The 23195-nt window shown below is 40.3% G+C and overlaps 1 protein-coding gene and 1 long non-coding RNA gene across 28 annotated transcripts in view; both read right to left on the bottom strand.

Moving 5' to 3' along the window:
* Window positions 1-23195, bottom strand: part of TCF4 (transcription factor 4) — a 341723-nt gene that overhangs the window by 212503 nt on the left and 106025 nt on the right. For all 27 annotated transcript variants that reach the window (XR_014502784.1, XR_014502785.1, XR_014502786.1 and 24 more), the window contains 2 exons: window positions 15604-15665; window positions 10732-10828 (listed from right to left, as the gene is read on the bottom strand). Coding sequence is in view for 24 of the 27 variants with exons in the window: in XM_083402861.1 (XP_083258987.1) it covers window positions 10732-10828; window positions 15604-15665 (159 nt within the window). In the remaining 3 variants the exon portion in view is untranslated. The remainder of the gene's footprint in view (window positions 1-10731; window positions 10829-15603; window positions 15666-23195) is intronic.
* Window positions 5980-10731, bottom strand: LOC310659663. Its single transcript, XR_014502918.1, has 2 exons — window positions 8594-10731; window positions 5980-8327 (listed from the first exon to the last, which is right to left on the bottom strand). It is a non-coding gene; the product is annotated as an uncharacterized lncRNA (long non-coding RNA).

Below are 23195 nucleotides of genomic sequence, written 5' to 3'. Positions count from 1 at the left end.
CTCTCTGTAAATATCTGAACAGAAGAACAACACATGTCAGCTCGCTGGATACAGTGCCGTTCCGTCACAATGCCATGAAGGAATAGGGATACGACTTGTGTGTTTCCCAGGAAGCTGTGTTTATCTGGCACAGAAATAATCTCAGTTTTAATTTGCGTTTAAGCAAAACCTGGGCACTCATACCTGAAAACATAAACCGAAAAGGTGTGAGCAGCATGAGGGGAGGAAGCTTCATAAAACAGTGTTAACTGTTTTTCATATCAAGGACGGGTCAACCCTTTACCTTTGCTAGAGACAGATTTATCTGTCCTTCTGATGACAGGCTTCCCAAACTAGCTTTCATTCCCTCCCTACCTCATTCCTTGGGTTCTGAAAATATATTTACAGTGCAATGCTATATGTCTATTCAGAAGTAAATACCACTCAATTTAAGGAAACAAAGTCACATGCAAGTAAGTACAGGAATGCCATTTCAATATTGATAATTTGTAGTACTCTGTGTCTGAAGTACTGTGCAAGTTAAAACTATGTCTAACTTCTGAAGCTCATGTTGTTACATGTACTGTTACCTATACCAACAGCCCTCAGTACTAATTTATTTATATTATTCATTATTGAAACATTTACATGTTGCATTTTCTGCCATTGACATGGCAACAGAAGTGGCTTACAACCCAAAACTTGAAATGTAACAACTCCCAATAAAACTGTAACAGCTTTACAAATGGTTGGAAAACAAGGCAGACTTTCCAAACAACCTATATCATCCCTTTGGAAAATGCTTTCTGAGAAAAGACAATAGATACATAAAAAAAATATGTATGGACAATTACAAATAACCACAGTATCAGTAAGTAAGTAAACACCTAACAAAAATATAAATCCATACATACAAGTTTGTAAGCAATACAAATCAATACAAACTGACCTAATCCAACAATTTTAACAACAAAAAGGAGGGAAAATCTAGCCTAGGACATACACACAAAGATACAGCACATACAAGGCCAAATAGATCACAAAGTCAACACTGGGTTTTACACAAATAAACTACAAACTCTAGTTAGCAGCCACACCTCAAATATGGCAGTCTTCCTCCTACTTCTCACCTGGGTTGCCACTCTCAGTCCTTACCCCCAGGATATAACAATCATCGCTCCTAGTCCCACATACACTAACAGTTTTGAAATTATTGTCAGTCTTGCAGCTCCAAGCACCACTTCCACGAGCAGCAACCTTCTATTTATCTCCAGGGGATGAGTAAAGACAGAACCACAGAATTGTAGAGTCATCTAGTGCATCACCTACAATGTAGAAATCTCAACTACATGACCTCTGCTTGAAAACCTCCAAGAAAGGAGAGTCCTCCACCTTTCGTAAAGTCTGTTCCAGGTGGATGCCAACCTCTCCTCCAAGTACCCCTTACCTGCAATTAATGTTCAAACTGGGAACAGCAGGTCTCACCACCAGTGATGGCTGGTGCCCATTGGGGCTGGGAGGCTGGAAAGCAGGGAGGAAAGCCAACAGTAGGTAGACCCAAAGCCAATGCTAGGCAGCACCTATGAATTCTCATTTTGTCTCAATCCTCTGCCCTGCCAAGTTCTACAAGGGCAACACTGGAAGTGAAGGAGGTGACAAGGCAGGACCACCTCTGCACTGCTTGTAAGAAAAAAAAGTCAGGTGGGGAAAGAAGCAGAAAAATGGAAGCCTCTTTCAAAGTTGGAAGAAAACTTGAGAAATTGGAGAACAGATTTCAGCACAGCACTATTTAATGGGCTCTAGCTAGCCTCTGAGTACTTCCTTTCAATATGTGACTTTTCCTTATTCTCCAAATAAAATTGGTTGTAATGCATACAAGTAATCTGGGGTCTTATGTAGAGCACACAGCATATGTTATCACTATTCACTACATTAACCTAAGGAACAGATCAGCAGGTATCACAGCTCTTTATGAGCTGTTCATCAAGTGCCTTTAATCCCTTTACACAGTGGTCAATCAAGAAACCCACTAGCTTCACACTAAAATCAGGCCAATATTGGAATGAAATCTCCTAATTACCAAGAGAGATACCAGTTTTTCATAGAAGTTGCTTAGATAAATTAGAGGATGCATCTAATTAAAATGAGAGAGAGAGATCTGTTGTGGGGGGAATGTGAATGCCTTCAATATTTCCAAAGATTAGTAGAGTCCATGTAGGAATTTTGCAAGTTATGAATGGAAGCCACATTCAAGGTACTGGGACCCACTCAGTTCATTGATTTCAATAGGAAAGATTTGATCAAATGCCTAATGCGGCATTTATGTGGCAGCTTATTCAATTTTCATGGTGTTCCCTATCTGTTAATCTCTGCTTTATATTTGAGCTTTCACTCTATGTAAAAGCCACTTTCTGAACTGTAGTGGGACTATAGTAGAATACATCACAAGCATATCACTTATTTCCATATTATTTGCAAGCGGAATTCTGGAAACAAATAACATGGAAACTTGCACCATATTTCTGGAAGTAGTATGAAAGTTTGAATATAATATAATATGGAACTTGATGGTTAGGAAAAAGTCATGAAAATGGAATAAAATATTTATGTATAAATATAGTTTTATTTCTACTAATGTTTCATTGTTTTTTAATTATTGTTTTTCCTATGTTCTTAGCAATTCTTGTTTCTATCTGTAAGCCGCCTTGAGTCCCATCAGCGAAAAAAGTGAGGTATAAATACACGCATACTGCTTTGTGATGGTAGCCTAATGCTATATTCAGATAGCACTTTATACCGTTTTCTCAACGTTTCCTTACCTGCTAATTTCTGTGTTTTATGAGCTCCTTCATACAACGTAAAAGGTACTTCTAGAAATCTAGTACAAGTTTAGCACTCATTTCTGTGAAAATTGCTTCCAGAAAAAAACAACAGAGGTAGAAATGAAGCCACCAACACTCACATAAACATGCTTCCTCTCCAGAACTTGGCTGGTGCTAGCAGTGGTTTTTTCCAAATGGATGGAAGAGGAACAACACCCAACTGCTGCTGTTACTCATCCAGCTAGTGCTACATATAAAGAAGCCTAATTCTGTGCATTAACAGACCTTGGCCATTGGGGGCTGGTGCCCATTGGGAATTCATAGGGCAAAAGGTCAGGAACTCAGCAATCAGCAAAGGCAGGCTGAGGCAACTAATTCTACCTTTGTTCACCTCCTCCTCCTTTTCCCTGCTCTGTTCTTCAAGAGACTAAGAAAGTGGGAGTTGATAGGCAGTGCCACCCCCAGGTAAGTTGGTGGCTAAGAACAGGCTGAGGTCGGTGGGGCAACACTCCATTTCCCCTAGCAGACTACCCTTAACTGGCCTTGGTTGAATCAGAGCAGCAATGTGTTGTTTCTGGTTGTAGAACTGGAAATGGAGTATTGATGCTGACCTCCAGACCCATTTACAAACTGTAGGTAAACCTACAGTTATACTGCTTTCCCTAAAACATATTTTCCCTGACATGGTTATTGATGGTATATATAGGATATATACTGTACCATTTCAGATTAAAATAAACACATCTGATTCATAAAGAGTTTTGTTCCTGGAACACAGAATCAGTTGATTATTGATTATCTAGCTAAGTCCACACATCCTGTGACTTAAAGTAGGGAACAGCATCTCTCTCTCTCTCTCTCTCTCTCTCTCTCTCTCTGTGTGTGTGTGTGTGTGTGAATGCATTCAGTTGTGCATCTAGTAAACCAGCAAATTTGTTTTGTTTCACATATTTCCTGCATGGGAAGCCATTTCCAGCTATAATGCAACTGTGTACCATGGCACACCAAAAGCCATCCTATCCGCCTGAAATAAGTATATTCCTTTAAATAATATGGCAACTAATTATGTGACCAAAAATACCTCTGGAAAGTATTAATACTGGAAACCAATTCATAAACCAAATGTGTGGTTCCCCCTCCCCCTCAAAAGGCAAGCCTGTGAATGATTTCCTGGTTGGCTAAGATTTTCTAGAAATTGGATTTTCCCTCCTCTATGAATATTTTAAAGAAGTCACTTATAGACGCCTTTTAATGCAAGAACAGGTGTGAGCTCAAATTCCCTCAGCTACTAATATCAGCTCAGCTGAGAGAACAGCAGTAAATTCTTATTTGAAAGCTAAACTAAGTTCATCTTGATAAGGGCTGGGAGCTCATTAACCATTAAAATGCCATATAAACGCTATTCGGAAAGCTATTTCTTTGTCTGGTTGGATTTTATGTGAATTTGGAATGCAGAAAAATAAACATGAAGAAGCACATGAAAATAAAGCGTCTGTTCTGTGCACCAAAGGAGTCTCTGCTTAGAGCTGAAGAAAGCCAGAACAGTTTTGCCATCAGCACCCTACCGTTTAGTTCAACAGGATCAGGAAACAAAAGACTGGTGTTTACAATTTTGCTTACAGTGCCTTGGTTTGAATTAGCAACCCTTGCTCAACCATCCTAAACCAAATGTATTTATTTACGGTGTTGGGTGGGTGGGCTCCCAGTTGTACCTAAAGTCAGTCCAAAAGTGTATCACCAAAGCCTATTATTTTACATATTCACTTTTTCAGCTTAAGGTAATAAGTATAAGAAAATAGTCACTCATATTTGTTAAAAAATTACCTGTTTTTAAAGCCTATTTTTGTTCTTGCACCATTTCTCACTCTTTTCTCCTCTCCTTTCCTTTTCCTATCCCTAAGAATTTTCATGGAAGACAGCTATAAATCAACTATCTGAAAATCAAAACTTGTTCAAACATAGCCCCAAAGCAAGGATTTAAATTCAGTGATTTGGGAGTTCATAGGAATTCCCTTCCACCCACGGGGATCAAGTTCGTCTGAAGGGAGATGAAAGATGTTTCACACACATTACTCTGCACTTTTCTTTTAAGGAATGCGGCTGAAGCTAAAAATAACTAATTAAAAATGTTCAGGCTTGTTCTAAAACAAAACACATTGGAATGTAAACTTCCCTGAAAACTATGTGGCACTAAATAACATTAGTCCTTTGTTACGCAGGCATTAATTCTCAGTGCCTACACTATTACCTTTAAAAAGCTGCTAATTTTCATTTCCCCAGGTGAACAGAATGAAGCATTTCAGAAAACAAGTTCCATGTGTGTTTGTGTGTGTGAACATATATCTGATATGCAACACAGGGAAACGGATGCAGGATAGTGACTTGATACATAAACAGCCTCTGACTTACAATTGCCCTAGCTTGAAAGGAGAGATAAAGAGTTAACCCACTGGAAAAAATAAGGTTTTTTGTTTTGTTTTGTTTTTTAAGGTGCAGAAAAAGGAGTAGAACCACCTTACCCTGAAATGCAGCCTCCTATTTTGGTCAGGATTGGAATGCTACAAATTCAGCCAGTTGTTTGTGTGTGTGAGAGAGAAATTGGGTCAGTCATTTGTCAGAGCAGACCTTGTGAGGCTATCTGGAGTGGGATGGGTTATTTGGGAATGTGTGTGCTACTGCCAAAAAAGTCCCCTCTATTTCTAGTAATCTTTCTTCAAATGGAACTAAGAACATTAAGAAGAGTCCTATTGGATCAGACCATAGACCCATCTGCTACTGGGGATGGGGGGGACGGACAATACACAGGATATACTACTATCAGTCTTAGGCTCCACACACCCTTAACCTGGGCCTGCAAGGAGCGAGGGGAAAGGATACCTGAGGCCTACTCCAAATTTCACCAAAGGGTAAAGCTCGGAGTGGGGAGGGCTAACATCTAAGCAATCCTGGTGATTTACAGGAACACAGGATAGTTGACACAATGAGTCAATTATCTTATCTCATAGAATCATAGAATTGTAGGGACTATGAGGGTCATCAAGTCCAACCCCCCTGCAAATCCAGGGATGTTCCGCCCAACATGGGGCTTGAACTTACAACCCCAAGATTGAGAGTCTCATGTTCTACCAACTGAGGTAGCCAACATGCCCATAATTTCTTTTACCATTTTTATCATGTATTTTAGTATCTAGTGTTGTTCAACTAAATTTGTAGTCCTCAAATAAGATTCCAGGTTTGTATGACATACATTGCATAGAGTGGCTTATTTCTTATTTGAGCTATTTCTTCTCTCTCTCTCTCGCTCCCTCCCTTTCTGGCTCCAATGTGTTTGTCACTCAAAAGATGCTAACCAGCTCAGCCCCTTAAAGGCAGTGCTGCAAAGAAGAAAGCATTTTCAATGTTTCACCTTTACATGGTGCTAGGTTAAACTCAGGATGGTTACAAACTCTTTGAAGCAACCCAAACCTAAATATTCCTGCTAGGCAGACTGAGCAGCGAAACTGAATTATAATGAACCAGCAGCTGTCACAATATGACCACAGTAACCAAATCAAAATATCAACCACTAACCCAGATGAGATTCAAAAGGTCAATGTAGAAAGCCAGAAGCTTTCTTCAAGATCGCCCGAAACCTCAATCTAATCCTAGCAGTGAAATGTTCCATTAAGCTACAGGGGGTAAAGAAACAAGTTACTGTATATTGGTAAATGATTTAATGTACTAGCAAGATAACCCAGGAAGGATAAGAGGAGCTCGCAAAGAAGGCACCTGAAAATTGAGCAGCAAATCTGGAATGACATGCATCCATAGCAATATATTCTGACTCCTATATAGTACTGAAATATGTGGACAGATTTCCACTGCCCCAAAAGTGCACTACTGATTTATTCTGTAAAAGAGAGTTTACTTGATTGGCTGGCGAGCCCGAGAGCTATGCTTCTACACAAAGAATTTGGGAAGTCAATCTTTCTTTGGCCATAAATAAATTTAGCTTTGCTAATTCCCCACAGCTAATTATTGCACGGCTTGAAGTGAAGGCTAATTTAAATACTTCTTGCATGGTTTCCAACTACTTTGAAAGCATTTAAAGCTGGAATTAATACCTAAAAGCAAGTGCTTGCAATGTAGGTCCACAGTTGCCACATTATTTCAACAAATATTCATGGTTCCTCTGCACATTTCCAGTAATGACTATGTTAAATTATGTCCAATTCCCCCCAATCCATCCCTTCAGTTCACGTAAAATTAAGACAACAGCTACTTTGCGTAGGATGGCTATGCAAGTATTACTCTACAAATTCAACAGAATGGCTGCAATCTTCTCCCCACTGACCTGAGAGTAAGTGTGACTGAACTCAATAGGACTTGATTTTGAGGTGATGAACATAGGATTGTGCTGGAAGGCATGGGCTTGGTACTATGTCACATTAAACCAGGGGCTGCCCACACACATTTGCAAAGCAAAGAGGGGACCAGAGACACTGCAACCACACACACATGCACACAAAATCCACCACCAGCAATTGGGCTTATAAACCGCCTTCCATTAGCTACAGTCTTTCTCACTTTGTACTCCTAGCTTTGAGGAAGATATCATGGCTTTTAAAATCAGTTTCCCGCCATGCCGGAACTGGGATACTGTGGTTCAAGTATATGTACATACCAATCAAGACATGGTGCAGTGAAAAAGCACCGGTGGTGCTCATCTGGTGCTCCTGATGGTGTGTTTTGGGTTCAGGGTAAATGGCAAAATTGCCAACCTTCCTCCCTCTCCTGCTAAGCCATAGCGACTCCCCTGTCCAGGAAGGTAGCTCCAACCTACCCAACAAGTCACATCTGCTTTTAAGGTGTCACTTCAACAGATCTGTGTGAATCCTTGTTCTCATAATTAATATCATTTTATACCTCCTCCTCTTCCCTTTTTAAAATGATAAAACAAAACAAGCCCAATATGTGTAAGACACAACCACCTTTAAAACTGTAATGCATGAGGAGTTTTTTTAAAAAAAAATGGGGGGGGGGGAGATTTCCCTGATCAAACAATTATTTCTGGGTTGTCTCTGAAAGTCGTCTTTCTATCAGCTGGTTTTGCACTTCCCATTCCCTGCCGCCATCTCGTAGACAGTTTTGTTACATTCAGGTAAACTGTCTAGCCTGCAACACAGCCGCGCTCAGTTCCAAATCTGCTCAAGGTGGAAAATGTAGCGTTCCATAAACACCAAAATACCGTGTTTCAGACCAGACTGCTTATCTGACAGAACAGCACTTTCATTAATGCCAGGTGCACAGATAGAGCAGTGTTCACTGTTACAGTAAGTAAGATGGCCTTGTCTCCCACATTTATACTTTTCAGCCTTCCTTTCATTATAGGGAAAGGCCAGCTCAGGAAGAGGTTTCTTTCAACAGAAGATTTTCTGAGCATGATTACCGTTACGGATTTGCTAGCACTGCAAAATAGGGGCAGAATCTACTCCACTCAGGTGAGTGTGCATTAGAGCAGGGGTAAAGGTAAAGGTAAAGGTACCCCTGCCTGTACGGGCCAGTCTTGACAGACTCTAGGGTTGTGCGCCCATCTCACTCAAAGAGGCCGAGGGCCAGCGCTGTCCGGAGACACTTCCGGGTCACGTGGCCAGCGTGACATCGCTGCTCTGGCGAGCCAGAGCTGCACACGGAAACACCGTTTACCTTCCCGCTAGTAAGTGGTCCCTATTTATCTACTTGCACCCGGGAGTGCTTTCGAACTGCTAGGTTGACAGGCGCTGGGACCAAACAGCGGGAGCGCACCCCGCCACGGGGATTCGAACCGCCGACCTTTCGCCATGCTGGCTGAGGATAATGGGAGTCATAGTCTAGCCACATCTGGAATGCCCCAGGTTGGCTACCCTGCAGCAGACCCACCTGTTCTTAACATTTCTCACATGCAAATGAATGTATGTTTTATTTCAATGGCACAAGAGGAGCAGACATTTCTCTTGTGAGATCTCTCTATATCCTTTCCCCCTCTGCACACCTTCTGCAGTTTGGGTTCAGGGTAAATGCCAAAATTCAATAAAAGGGGTGGAACTGTTTAGCCTGAACAGACACAAATGAAAAGGGAACCATTCTAATTACAAAAGTACAATTTTAAATTAAGGTAACATAACACTGAGCAAGGTCACTGGTTTGAACGGTAGGCATGCCTTAGTACATGATACCACACTTGTTAGAAGCTGTTAGCTCCCCTCATACGCATACTCAAGCACACAGAAGACCAGTATCCTTGGGTCTAAAAATGCGCCAGAACGCATAGAAATGTCTGGAACGTGCAGATACAGAACACACACTGGCCATTTGAAGCCAAGCAATCCCGATAGTGCTGATGAGCAACAACAAAGGACCCTTTGCATCAAATACAAAAGGGCAATTATTTGTTTAGGTTTGAAAAATCAAGCTCCTAACAGCTCTTCAATAAATGAGTGTGCTGTCTTTCCAACAATTCTCATCAGAATATGTTCGCTTTTATGCTTTAGAATGTGCTTGTAAAAGTCTTTTCCCGGAGAAAAGCGAATACTCACGGTTAAAACAAAGGGACGCACAATTTTCTTGGCAAAAACTGAAACACAACACGATTTACAGGCTAAAGTGTTCTTTGTTGAGGGAAGCCAAAACAAAGTGAGACAAGAGAAACAAACTTTTCAGTTGCAAAAGAAGAAGAAGAAGAAGAAGAAGAAGAAGAAGAAGAAGAAGAAGAAGAAGAAGAAGAAGCACAACCCTCAAAGTGAAAAGGTCAAACCTTAAAGCATCACTCAGCACAGTGGGTTTCACAGAAGACCATGAATACAATGTAAAGATTGTATTTACACTGCCTGCAGTCAAACCTAATAGTGTGAGTTAAGAAGGGAGGGTCAGAATTTCCTTGCTTTTGTTGGCTCACACCAACCCCTTGGAGCTGCTGTAACTACGTTGCATGTGTGTGACTAACATATACATTACTGCAAGCTTCAACACTGTCTCACATGTTAAACAACTCACAAATATTTCCTAATAATGAAAGGCAAGGGATATTTCAGGGGCATATATTGGTCCCAGAATGATATATCGCAGTTACAACTCAGTGCTTTCCTTGGCTCAAGTTCAGTTGTTTGAAACTAAGGCATCTCAGTTAGTTCATTGACAAGTGGAAGGAGAACGGTGGGATCTTGGCCAGGGAAAAAGGATTACTAATATTTTTACATCATATATTTATCTTAACACAACTCATTTATCACATGTGATTAAAGGAAGGCTGCTATCTGCACTTGCAAGTAATTAAAGACTTTCTTCTGACAGCCAAAATTATGGCTGTAGATTCAGAAAGAGATCCTTGCAAGTCAGAATGATAGTGGCCGAGCATTATCCAACTGTGAGGGCACACACTTGCCAAATACCACAGGCTGTCAGAAGAGGAGCATGCTGCAGGCATGGTCAGCCTTAATGTAGAAATTTACAGCCCAGAGACTACAAGTCCCTGGAGGCAACTTCACACTGTTATCCAAAGAAAACAACGTTTTCAGATTGCTGATAGCTTAACCTCCAATTGTTTTTTCATTGAGACAACTAACCACTGCGTACTTTTTTTGTTTTGTTTTGCAATTCCAATAATTTTCTGAAAAGTACGTAATATGTAAGCTAGTACACCACGCAACTGAAAATGCTTATAAAACGTATATACTGTTTCTACATTGTGGACATTGCAGGGTACCTTACCAAGGCATTTAATTGGCACTGCTGGGAATGTTTTATGGAAAACATTTGGTAACTACCACAATCAAACACAACCTTACTGGGAACACAGATTTCAAACACTGTAAAAATAGAGAACTCTCTTTTATTTCCACACACACAATCACACACACACATATACTTATAAACACAAAGCCGTAATACAAATTTTGATAAGTCTTTTTCTTACTCTGTATTCTGGAATTCACAAAAGGAGGAGATAGATTGTCATGTGATCCAAGGTCCCTGTTTGTCATATGTTCATAAGGAGTTCCATCTCCATAGTTCTGTTAATAAATTGGAAACAAATACAGTTTAGGTGTAACATACATATTCCAATCTCTTAGAGACATTTCCCCCCGTATATTACGACTAGAAAAGCACGATTGCTTTTCCAATGAAACTGATGACATTTGCAGATAATTATTCTGTCAGCAATACATTAAAATTTTGTGTCCATACCTTTGCTAATTCCTAGGCTACAAGCCAGTAAAAATGTTGTTATCATTTTCAAATCTGTGGCAAGGATTGAATTATGTTGTGTTGCAGTCCCAAAGAATGAGAACTTCTACAAGTTAATGTTGCATATTTTATTTAGGGAAAGATAAACTTTCAAGTTACTCTATTCCAGGCACTTCAGACTGCAACATTGGCTGGACTGAAATTAACTTGTTCCTCCTGGCTATTTTATAATTCTTTCAGAGGTTTGATGTGCTGATTCCGTGTGCAATCAGGTTAGTTTTAGAAGTCTATTCTACTTTTGCACCAATTGGTTTTTGCTAAATGAAAAATTTGTTGTACTAAATTTTGCACAGCATATATCACTACTGAAAGAAGAAATGTTTGTAACTACATTTGTCAATTAAAGAAATATAATATTTGCATTTTCTGTTTTACTTCAGAATGTGTTGTTCTTTAAAGGGGGGGGGGGAATATTACAGCCCAAGTGCAAGAATGCAGATTCTCCTCCGATCCCCTTCAGAATGATTTCTCAACTGCCTTTACCACAATTCCAAAATTCAAGCATTCCAGGGAAAATACGGCTTTCACTGAGGCTAAGGTGAAAGGGGGATTTAAATTGAAAATTTTGGGGATGTTCCTACACTCCAGCAGTAACAATATCAGGTGTCAGCATTGTTCTTGCTCCTTAGTGACAGTTTGTAGTCCAATGGATCAACACAGGAGATTCCAGCTCATGCTCCTAATCTCCTTTTTATACAACCTGGTTGTATTTCAGTATGAGCTGTGAAAAGGCAACACAAAGTGGGCAGAGTACTTTTATAGTTGCAATCTGAGTAGAGTGGTTTATAAAATTAATCCAGATTAGCCAGGACCATCTTGGATATGTAGATTTTTGAGAGCTTACAGGATGTGAACAGCAAGGTTTCTCACAAAACAAATGAGAATTGGGCTTGCATATTCTGCCTCATATCCCATGACCTATAAATGATAGAAACTTTTTTTTTCTTCAAAAAATGAATGCAGGGAATCTGGAGGTTATGGTTCATCTGGGTAAACTAACCTCTTGTCCCACCCCCAGTGGATGCCCATGAAGATCCTGAAGATTTTAAGAGCTGCTGCTCAGATAGTGCTGAACTAGGTGGACAAATGACAAGTGGTTCTTTATAGCAACGGAAGTGATGATACCACAATATTGCTAAAAACTTTTATATTAGCATTGGCTTTCCTTGTAGTTCCTCAACTAGACATTATTATTTGCACATTATCGTCTTAATGAGTTGTATTTTATATATTGAATTCATATTGTTTTATGAGATCTTTATGCTGTCTTTACGACTCAAGACGTTCTTTGCTTAAGCATGATATAAATGTGCATAACAGCACCACATTGAACAGAAAGAAACACATTTGCCTATCAGAATGGGGCAAAAGTATCACAGAGAAAGAAGTTTGAAGTATAGACAATGGTGCTACTTTAGATTTTAAAGACCCCGAAACCTTCTTTTGCTTGGTTCAAACCTTGTGTATCTTGGAAAACACAGTGATTTAAAGTGGGAGGCATAAACCAACTGCACCAGTCAGATGAGTGTTGGGCTTTTTTTCTTTTTGTGAGGGGTGGGAATGCGACTGTTCTAATCTCCTCCAACTGTCATAAGAATTAGTAATTTTGATACTACTAAGATGTATTTCCTGAGTCTATTGCTTACTGCCAATAGGAATGAATGTGTGAGCATTGTAATATGAGAAGCAGGAGAGACAGCTTCACCTCATCTACATAATGCACTTGAATGTCAAACTTGACAGCTGGAGTAATGGCTTGCAAAATAGTAAGCTGGAAGATCCTAAAGTGCTTTGAAGACTGCAGTTAGGAGCATAGTGTCAAAGAGAGAGGATATCTCCAGCTCTTTAAAATGTCCTTAACTTGAAGGTTCAGGTATCATCTCTTTAACCTTGGCAAAACACCACAACTGGTCATCCCTTTGAAAGCTGGAGCGTGTCCACAAAATATGTAAGCTATGTGTAAAAGAAAATACAAGCAATTATATCCAAGTTAGGAATAGTGAGGGGTTATATAGAACAAGCAGACAAATGGATAATTTGCATCTAGTAACTAGCACAAATAGGGAAAAACTAACAGAACAAGACTACTTTCCCCCCTTGAATACCAAAATTGTCCAGAAATCTGAACTGGCCAAAAGGTCAGACTACAGGGGATTATTCCCAGTAGACCTTTTGGCTCCCACAGGATCATGTCCCTCCAAACAGAATTTTCAGCTCTAACGCAGGAGTGTTTATATTACTGCTAGGAAGATTCAATGACAGAGACACCTAGTTCTGGTTTCTGTTCCACTGTTCCCCCACCAGCCACCCCATCATTTCTATCTATTAATATTGATTCTCCTTGCTGTTTTTATCATAGTGTGTGTACTTCATATTGATCTTAAGTCACCTTGGATATTTCATTGCAAGGCAGGATATAAATATTGTTAGGAAATAAAGCAAATATGTAACCTCGAGGAACAGCAGCAAGAGTTGGGGAGCCATTCCAAAATGTGTCTGGGACATAAATAGGAGACACTTCCATATATAGGCTATGCTGTCTACGGAGCTGGCTTGACCACGACACAAGTCAAAGGTGGAGGATCTCAAGTCCAAGGGCTTAATGCAACCCCCTCCAGGCCTCAATCTGGACCTCAGAACTTTCCCCAAGCCCCACACCCTTTATCCTCACTGGCCTTGGACTGGTTTTTGCCTGGCTGGAATGTGTCCTTGAACTATGATAGTGCCTTCTTCAATCTCTGGATCATAGAATCATAGAATTATAGAGTTGGAAAAGTGGAAGATACAGGGTGTGGTGTGTGTGTATGGGTCCTGTGTTGAAACTAGCCAACTGTACAAAGGTAAAATCTGCATTTGTTGGTCCACCCACTTTCCCTCCTCCTGGTACTAGCTCCACACTTAATTGATATGTGGCCCATAGAAGGGCTGCCTTCAAGGGAATATGGCCCTTGGCCTATAAAGGTTTCCACATTAGAAGGAGGTTGATAGGCAGAAGTTTGGGATAATACATTGCCACACCATACTGAAAAACCATGTAATTTGGAAAAAAAAGATGGTGAAGTCTTAAAACAGTTGCTAGGAAACACCTTTGAGCCACAGACATGCATGCACCTATCTTTCAAGTAGAATAGACAAGGTAGCTTACGTTGAAACAGCAATAACATTACTGTAAAACTCATGAAAACCAGATCCACCTCTCGGCTGTAGCCAAAGCATCCCAATAGATGCTGAAGAACAGTTCTCACTTCTCTTACTGCCGCTGAGACATCATGGGAAATGGCTCTAAAGGTGTGCTACACATGTAGCTGAATAAGTTATCTCTTTTTTTTGGGGGGGGAGCTTTGGGGTTGAGAGTTACATATGGATGAGACAAAAAAGAAGCAATTTAGACAATTATTTCCAAACAATGCCTTCAGGGGAAAGTATAACAGGATATGCCCAGCAGACATGGGCCTGTGGTACCGGAAAGGTGGAAGATATGGTACATTGCCTTTAGCACTGTTCCTTGTATAGAGCTCTCAAAGCTTGGGTTTTTTTAGGGGAGACCTTTTGAGAACAAGAGCTGGTTGGACCCTTATGGATATTATTTCTGATCTGTTGGCAGACCACAATAAAATCATTGCAAACAAGGTTGCCACCTATGTGGTAGCAGCTCAAAAAAATCACCACAATCTTCTAATGATGTCTGCCGAAGACTACAAAGAGGACCGCCTGCAATAATATTTTGATGCTGCTGTTAATCTCAGTTTGTATTGATAATTATTAGTGGTATAATTAGTGGTGTGTTTTGTCCCTGCTTCCCTAGTGTTTCTCCTAGCAGGAGTGTAGATACGCTACCAATCTGTGATTGCAGCTACTTGCATTATCCCCATGCTTTGTAATGGCCATTGTGTCACAAACAAATAATATTGCTCAAAGACAATTATTATTCCCTCTAGAACCCTTTTAGTCTGGGTGTAGAAGAATAAATGCAGATACATGAACTTTAACTATTTTGTACTAATTGTATTATACAATGGCTCTATCTATCGATATTTTTACTTATGCTTTAATAACCATCTATATACACCTTATATAATAATAATAATTGTATCAAGACTAAGGCAAAATACTGTGCTTGGATATCTCCTAGAATGCAAGATGCCCAGAGTGAGTCTTACATATTTTGTGCCTGTTAAGTAGAAACATCTGGAAAGCCATCTACGACAAATGAAAAGTCAACCGCTACCAAAAACACAGCTTACAGACCAGAGATAACTTACAGAAATGGAACAAGGGCTGATAGCAACAAGCAAGGCAAAGAAGAAGTCATTTTAATGAAGTTCCCTGCTCCCTCTTAGCAGGAACAGAGCAGTTGTCAAATTCAACCATGGGATCAGATAAGAATCTTTAAAAAAGCAATTCTGGGAAGATGATGCTCTGTAACCAAATTTGCATGTACATTTTCCTAAGCAATCAGGTGTAAAACTCACATTTAGATTTTAAATTTACATACACAGGAAGTCTGGTGAGGAAGAGAAAAAAGATTAGATATACTTACCCTGGATGGACTAGGATGTCCTCCGTTCCCCCAGGACCCTGAGCTAGTTCTGTCTTCTACATCTAGGGACAAAAAAGTTCTTTAGGCTTTATTGCAATAATTCTTTCCTTTTGTATAGGCACTTTTAAATTAATGTTTCAAATTAATCTCCTGTTGCCTTTAATTAAGAACCAGGCACAGGGCTACTACAATGATAGTGGCTTCTGACCCAACCACTTAAATTAACTCATTTAAATTCACAGCAGAAATGAACTGGACCCTCAGGAACCGGAGGGTTTGCACATAAAAATTATTCTAGTCACTCAGTCTTTCAGGAGACATTTAAGAAGTGGCTGGAAGTCACTGACTAAAGTTGGAATTCAAAACCTAGCGCAAAACCACACAGGCTCAAGGATAAAACTGACAATGCTACGTAGCAAATAAAGCATACTCTCCCTATATAAAAGTTATTCTGTATAACTGCAAGAAATATCCCTTCATGAATCACTTTTGATGAATTGATTTGGAGAGCATCCCTCATAAAGAAAAAATAAAAAATTGCAGGCTGAGGAATCCTGTGTTTCAATGAACCAAATTGCTGAATTGGGACACTAATGAACCATTTGGCCATGAACTCACCAAATGCATTTTTCAGGGTTACCAACTCTTTAAATAAATAAATTTTAAAATCCCAATACCTGGAGGGGGCACAGTGATTGGGTGGGTGGAACCAAGGAGTCAAATCAATCACAAAAGCAATCAATTCACTCAGGCAGCCTTCCTCAACTTGATGTACTCCCGAAGTTTTGGAATACAATTCCCATCAACCCTGGCAGTTGGGCAAGTTGTCCGATTCTGATGAGGATTGGGAGTTCAAAAATGTCTTGGCACAACAGGTTGGGGAAGGCTAAACTAAGATGCACACTGTACAGAATTTTTAAAGAGGTCACTGAGTGGAGAAGGGAAGTCCAGCTGTTGTCTTTTCCTGGTCAGTTGGCAAATCCAACTGATCAAAACTCTTCAGGGTGGCTTTCTGAAACTTGAAAACTTTTTGGGAAACTTTCTAACATGTTTTCAGGTTTGGGAGATTAACAACGATGGGAATAAAATATTCCAGTGCCTGGGAAGTACTCTTGAGAAGGTTTAGCTCAAAATGTGAACTGTACCGTTGATCTGTCATTTCCTTTTGACTTAGAATATTAAGACTGTTGTTACAGAGATTTCCAAGATTTATTTCTGCCACTGCAAAGAAGCAGTTTGTAGCATGAACCAAGGAGGTTAAAACTTTGCATTCTGTCCTTCATTCCTGATTTATGACTCTTAGAAAATCACCTTTTGGGAAGTGGAAGGTATAGCATGCACCTCGCAAAGGTGCTGCAAGGCTTAACTAATTACATATGCTAAACTGCTATTAAGACCTTTTTGATGAAAAAGGTTATAGGAATTTTTAATTATTGCTCTACAACTACATGCTTCTCCTTGACAAAAATGGAAGAGGGTACAGAAACGTTTGTTTCCTCTGAAAATTGCACCTCTCGTGCTTATTTCACTGGAGGAGGCTTCTAATGGAAAGCTACTCTTTTTGTAAATAAAATAAAGAGAGGAAGTGAGGAAGGGAAGAATGGAGGGGGGGAGCACACAATATGTTTCCACATGAGTTATTTTCATTACAGCTTGCTCTGTTGTCTAATTTTATTGACTTAGGCCACCTGAGAAGGGAGGCAGAATGGCTGCTTCCAATTGTACCTTGAATGCAACCTGGTGTTCCTTGTGGATAGTCAGAGACAGTGCATCATGTGCCTCAGGGTACATTGTGGCAGTTCTGAGGTTGTGTCAGGGCCCAAGAGAAGAAACAGAAGTCCCTCAACTCTACTGTTTAAGGCAGAGTCCATTACGTGCTTTGTGGCATACTAAAGCGCGTTGGAGTATGCTTGCCTGACTGCTCATTAAAAATGTGTTGAGAATCTCCTGTGACTATTCTAGTTAGGCAGACGTCCAGCAAAGCAATTAAGAGCAAGCTTAATTTTAAGCATAACTATAAAGTTCTAGTGAATTATTTTTTCCCAGTGATATTTAATATCAAATCATAACATATGAAGAACAGCATACCAAAGCAGGCAAAGAGAAAACATCCTATCCCTAAATGTTTGTGTTAGATGCATTGTACTGGAGCCAAGAGTACAACTCCTCCCAGCTGCATTGTGCTACTAGTAGTTTAAAGGGGCTCTACATTGTTTTGAAATAATTTTACACTGCCAGAATGAGGTTTTTTGATGAGAATTTAAGGATAGCCCTGCTGCATCATACCAAAGGCCTGTCTTGTCCAGACAGACAGACAGTACCCAACCAGATGACCCTGGTAGCCTGAAAACCAGACACTAGTACAAGGGTACTCTTCTGCCTGTGACCCTCAACAGTACCACCTCTGATCAAGGATGTAATATAGCAGCCTTTAACACCCATACCTCTATCAACTTGTCGAATACCCTTTCAAAGCTGTCCAAGTCAGTGAACATCACTACATCTTGCACAGCTTAACTATGTGCTTTGAAATAGTACTTTCTTTTGTCTGTCACTTTGTTCTGCTTCGTTGGATGACCCTGAGTTATATTATTATGAAAAGTCACTTGCGGCTTGACCAGGCAAGATGACAGAGACCCATGATCTGGATTTCCTGGGTGTGTCTTAAAATTTTAGCAAACTGCTATTATGAGGGGGGAAGGGGATTTGGATTGGGCCCTCAGCACCCAGGAGGGGGATGTAACCCTTTCCCCATTTTCTTGAGTAAAGCTTACCATTCCCTGACAAGTAGATACTGAATACAATTCTTCCTCACGATATGGCTGTTTTCAGAAAACATAGGGATGGCTTCAGATCTACATAAATGGAATCAGAATCCAGAGACCCAGAATGCAGCAGGGGCTTCCCACTGGAGGAAGGGAACAGGGTGGTGATTTTCACCAATTCCTCATTCCCTCTGCAGCCTGCAGGGCTGCCTTTCACACTGTTCCAGAGGGTCTCTCACAGACAGCTGCAGAAGGATTGAGGAATCAGGGAAAATGGAAGAAGCACCTTTAGCATCAGTACTATGCTGAGCACAAGTCATGACCTAACCTATAGTCAGACTATGGAATTTTCTCCCACAATAAGTAGTAGTAGTAGTAGTAGTAGCAGCAGCAGCATACCACCCTTCATCCGAAGATCACAGAGAGATTTACAATGTAAAAATACAAAACAAGATCACAAAATACATAATAAAAACAAAGACACCCCAAAAATCCACAACACTTTTAAAAGGGCATCAGATGTCATAGGCCCGACACCTGTGCTTTTGCCTGGCACCCTAAAGGTGTTTAATAATGAAGGCACCAGCTGAACCTCCCTGGGGAAAGCAGTCAACAAACGGGGAGTCACTGTTGTTCTTGTGTTGCCACCCTCCGGAACTTTTGCAAAGAAGGCACATGAAGAAGAGCCTCCGTTTATGATTGCAGGGTCCAGGTTGGGTCACAATGTATTGTGATCCTGGCCACCAGTTTGCATGACTTGAAAAGAGGATTGGACAAATTAATGGAGGATAAGACTGTCAATGGCTATGTTCTATCTCCACTCTCAAAGTCTTTATGCCTCTGCTTAACAGCTACTAGGTGGAGAGAACGCAGTTGCACTCAGGTCCTGCTTCCCAAGGGCGTCTGGTTGACCACTGAAAAAAAATAAAGATGGACTGCATGGCCTGATCAAGCAGGGCTCTTCCTAGGCTCTCAATTTTTGGAAGGAAGGAACTGAAAAGATACCAGATGAACAGGACAATCTTGTTATCTGATGAATAGCCACAATTTGTCAACTGAATGCAACGGAATGGTGCTTTCCCCAGCAATGTGCACTGCTAAAAAATAGTTGGCATCCGTTCCTTGGATACTGTTTTGAGTGCTTAAATCAAGAAGCAGAAATATAAAACCAGAAGTCCAGTGTAGTCATTCTTGCGGAGCATTATTGAATGCCTCCACACTACTAAAACCACATACTTCCTCTTTAAATAACTGGAAGAACTTTCCAGGTGAGAGCAAGCCATTAATTTATCATAAAGGGATGCTAGAGCATTATCCGCCATCGCATTCATTATGGATTATTATTAATTCTATTACTTGAAACAATAGATTTAATCTGATTGAACAAAAAGGCATGTAGAAAAGATTAACAAAAGCAAAGCACTTAAATTACATGTAGAATATGAATTGGGTTTGCACGTGCGTTATGAAGCTTAGGCATCTGCGCTGCGTATCTGTGACCTAGCTGTATGAGCAAAGAAAGTGTTTGCCTCCACCTTGATCTGTCCCCCTCCCCTTGCATGTTAACATGTTTGTTAATGTTATATTTCTCCGCATCACAATTCCTAATATCTCAATGAAACATTAAAGTGCTAATAACACAAGACATTCCAGGTAAATATTTAATTACATTCTTTAAAATATGTGCATCATTTAAATGACAGATCAGATCAACCATTGCATTCAGTTAATTAGGCAGAGCTTTTTAAAATCACGGGTGTTATGCAACTGATTATTAACTCTTTTGGATTCTGATTCAAGGCACATCCAAACCATAGATGAAACTGAATGGCTTTTCAACAGACTTTTTCAGCACATTTTGGCTTCACAGTCTCTGCTCCATTCTGAACGCTGAAATCACGTGCCCAGGAGAAATCAATCATTAGCCTAAGTGAAAATTGCACATATCTGAATACAGGATCATAGCCTAAATTATAATACATGGCATGATTTATTAATGTCCAGCTACTTATTCCGAAACTTGCAATTTTGTTTCAGGTGGTAACTGTGTTAGTCTGACGCATTCAAAATAAATAAAAAAACAAAAAAACTGTCCAGTAGCACCTTACTGACCAATTAAGTTTGTTCTGGGCATAAGCTTTCATGTGCATGCACACTTCTTCTGCATGCACATGAAAGCTTATGCCCAGAACAAACTTAGTTGGTCTCTAAGGTGCCACTGGACATTTATTTATTTATTGCAATTTTGCGTATGGCCTCCCTTCCCTTACATCTGTAAGTGCAATACAACTTTCCCCGAAATTCCAGCTCCTCCACAAAAGTTTAAACAATAATATAAGCTGGTCATGTCACAGCTGTGCCAAATTTCAGCCTGCTGTAAATGAGGGGTATCCATCTTCCACTCAGGCAATGGGGTTTCTCTTTCTTCTCCTCCCTCCTGCAGCCCTCCTTCGTGCCCCCAGTCTGCCACAGAGGTTCCTCAATGCTCAAGAGCAAATTTTGTGGGCGCGCCAGGTGCTGGACTGAGAAGAAGAGTATGGGAAAGTTCTTTTACATGAGCAGAAGTCTATTACACAGGCAGATGGACACTGTTGGATGTCACCCAAAGTTTGTGACTTTAGTGGGGGAAATGTCATGTATGATGTAAATATTTCAGAAGCAATGATCCTGTAGCATACCCCATCAGTAAAGTGTGTGTGTGTGTGTGTGTGTTTGCAGAAAGGTTATAGAAATCAATATTGATATGATTGTAGATATTATTTATTGTGACTACTGCAAATATGTGTGATCCTCTTGTGAATTCCAAAGTGTTTTCAGATCCATTATGTCTTTGCAACAGCCATTCCCACATTTTACTACAAATGTTCCCTCATCAAAATTCAACAGAGAAACTAAGAGGGTGGCCAGTCATGAACTCTATATGTGAATTGACTTTACTAGTATAACCAAGAGCAAACTCTTTCTCTTCCTAATAACTTATCTGATTGAAATGCACATCTCCACTTAACTCTCCCAAGACACATATACCCTAATCATGTGCAAATTTATTAGCAAACAAAGTTCGGGTTGCTGCCAAACAGTGTGATCCACAAGACATTTAAACAAACATACTTTAATTTAATCCACTGTGGTCACTTGAAGTCAACGGGACTCAACAGATGATGATTCACAGCTGAGTGTTTGACCTGTTGCCAATAAAAAGCATTGCATAAAGCATAAAATTTTTATCTCTGGTGTTTGATCTGTGATATTCCATTGCTATGTGCAAATCACTGCTTACTGCTTATGTGTCACACTGTTGGCTCATGTCAAGTTTGACCACAGACTTGACATGAGCCAACAGTGTGATGCGGCAGCTAAAAAAGCCAATGCAATTCTGGGCTGCATCAATAGGAGTATAGCATCTAGATCAAGGGAAGTAATAGTGCCACTGTATTCTGCTCTGGTCAGACCTCACCTGGAGTACTGTGTCCAGTTCTGGGCACCACAGTTCAAGAAGGACACTGACAAACTGGAATGTGTCCAGAGGAGGGCAACCAAAATGGTCAAAGGCCTGGAAACGATGCCTTATGAGGAACGGCTAAGGGAGCTGGGCATGTTTAGCCTGGAGAAGAGGAGGTTAAGGGGTGATATGATAGCCATGTTCAAATATATAAAAGGATGTCACCTAGAGGAGGGAGAAAGGTTGTTTTCTGCTGCTCCAGAGAAGCGGACACAGAGCAATGGATCCAAACTACAAGAAAGAAGATTCCACCTAAACATTAGGAAGAACTTCCTGACAGTAAGAGCTGTTCGACAGTGGAATTTGCTGCCAAGGAGTGTGGTGGAGTCTCCTTCTTTGGAGGTCTTTAAGCAGAGGCTTGACAACCATATGTCAGGAGTGCTCTGATGGTGTTTCCTGCTTGGCAGGGGGTTGGACTCGATGGCCCTTGTGGTCTCTTCCAACTCTATGATTCTATGATTCTATTGTTATTCAAATTCCAAACTTGTTTATGTGAACAAGCTGCAGGTATAGAACTACATCTAACACTGCTTTGGCTACTTTACCCATGGAAAATTCATTCAGTATCCTTAAACTGTGTGTAGAATGGAAGAAGATAATTTTAGATCTTTAGGACGGGATCCAACTAAATGATTAATCGTATTTAGGAGTTTCATGAAATGACATCTGTAAGTGCAATACAACTTTCCCCTCCTTTTTCATCCAACCCTCCAGCGCAGATCTTGGGTAACATGGGGGACAGGAGAGAGAGGGGAAGTCCCACTGCAACTGTGGAGTCATTCCACATTCACAAGGATACAACCCTCAGACTTTCTTGCACTAATATTTTTCTCTGCCAATTAACTCCCCTCTATTTTTACCCAAATGTCACATAATACATGCAAAAGTTCACTTTAGCCTACCGTATGCTAAACATTCGGCTACTGTCATTCATAACATAATAATGCATGCCTATACCCTAAAATTTGGTTGTAATGATCCTAACCCAGGTTAAACACCTTTCAGCTTATATTGTTCCCATTGCTGCTCCTAAGTTCAAGGGTGTCTGTAGTGGCATGTAAAAGTCTTCTTTACCACAAGATAGTCCAGAAGCTGTGACGATAACTTCCCCCCTACAAACTTCTCCACAACAATGCATTTCAGTGATACCTCAAGGCTAAATTACAGCAATGTGTCCTACTCGAATACGAACATCATGAATCTAGATACAAAGACTCTGTAGATGAGTGAACAGATAAACATTCCTGCAATAGCAGCATTCTCTCTCTTTTTCTGAAAAGAGCCAAAAACATGATAGAATCCAACTCAGATATGCCTCTGAATGT

This window comes from Podarcis tiliguerta (genome assembly GCF_965153285.1).
Source record: "Podarcis tiliguerta genome assembly, chromosome: 11".
Taxonomy (NCBI): Eukaryota; Metazoa; Chordata; class Lepidosauria; order Squamata; family Lacertidae; genus Podarcis; species Podarcis tiliguerta.
This window is presented reverse-complemented; position numbering and strand designations above follow the sequence as displayed.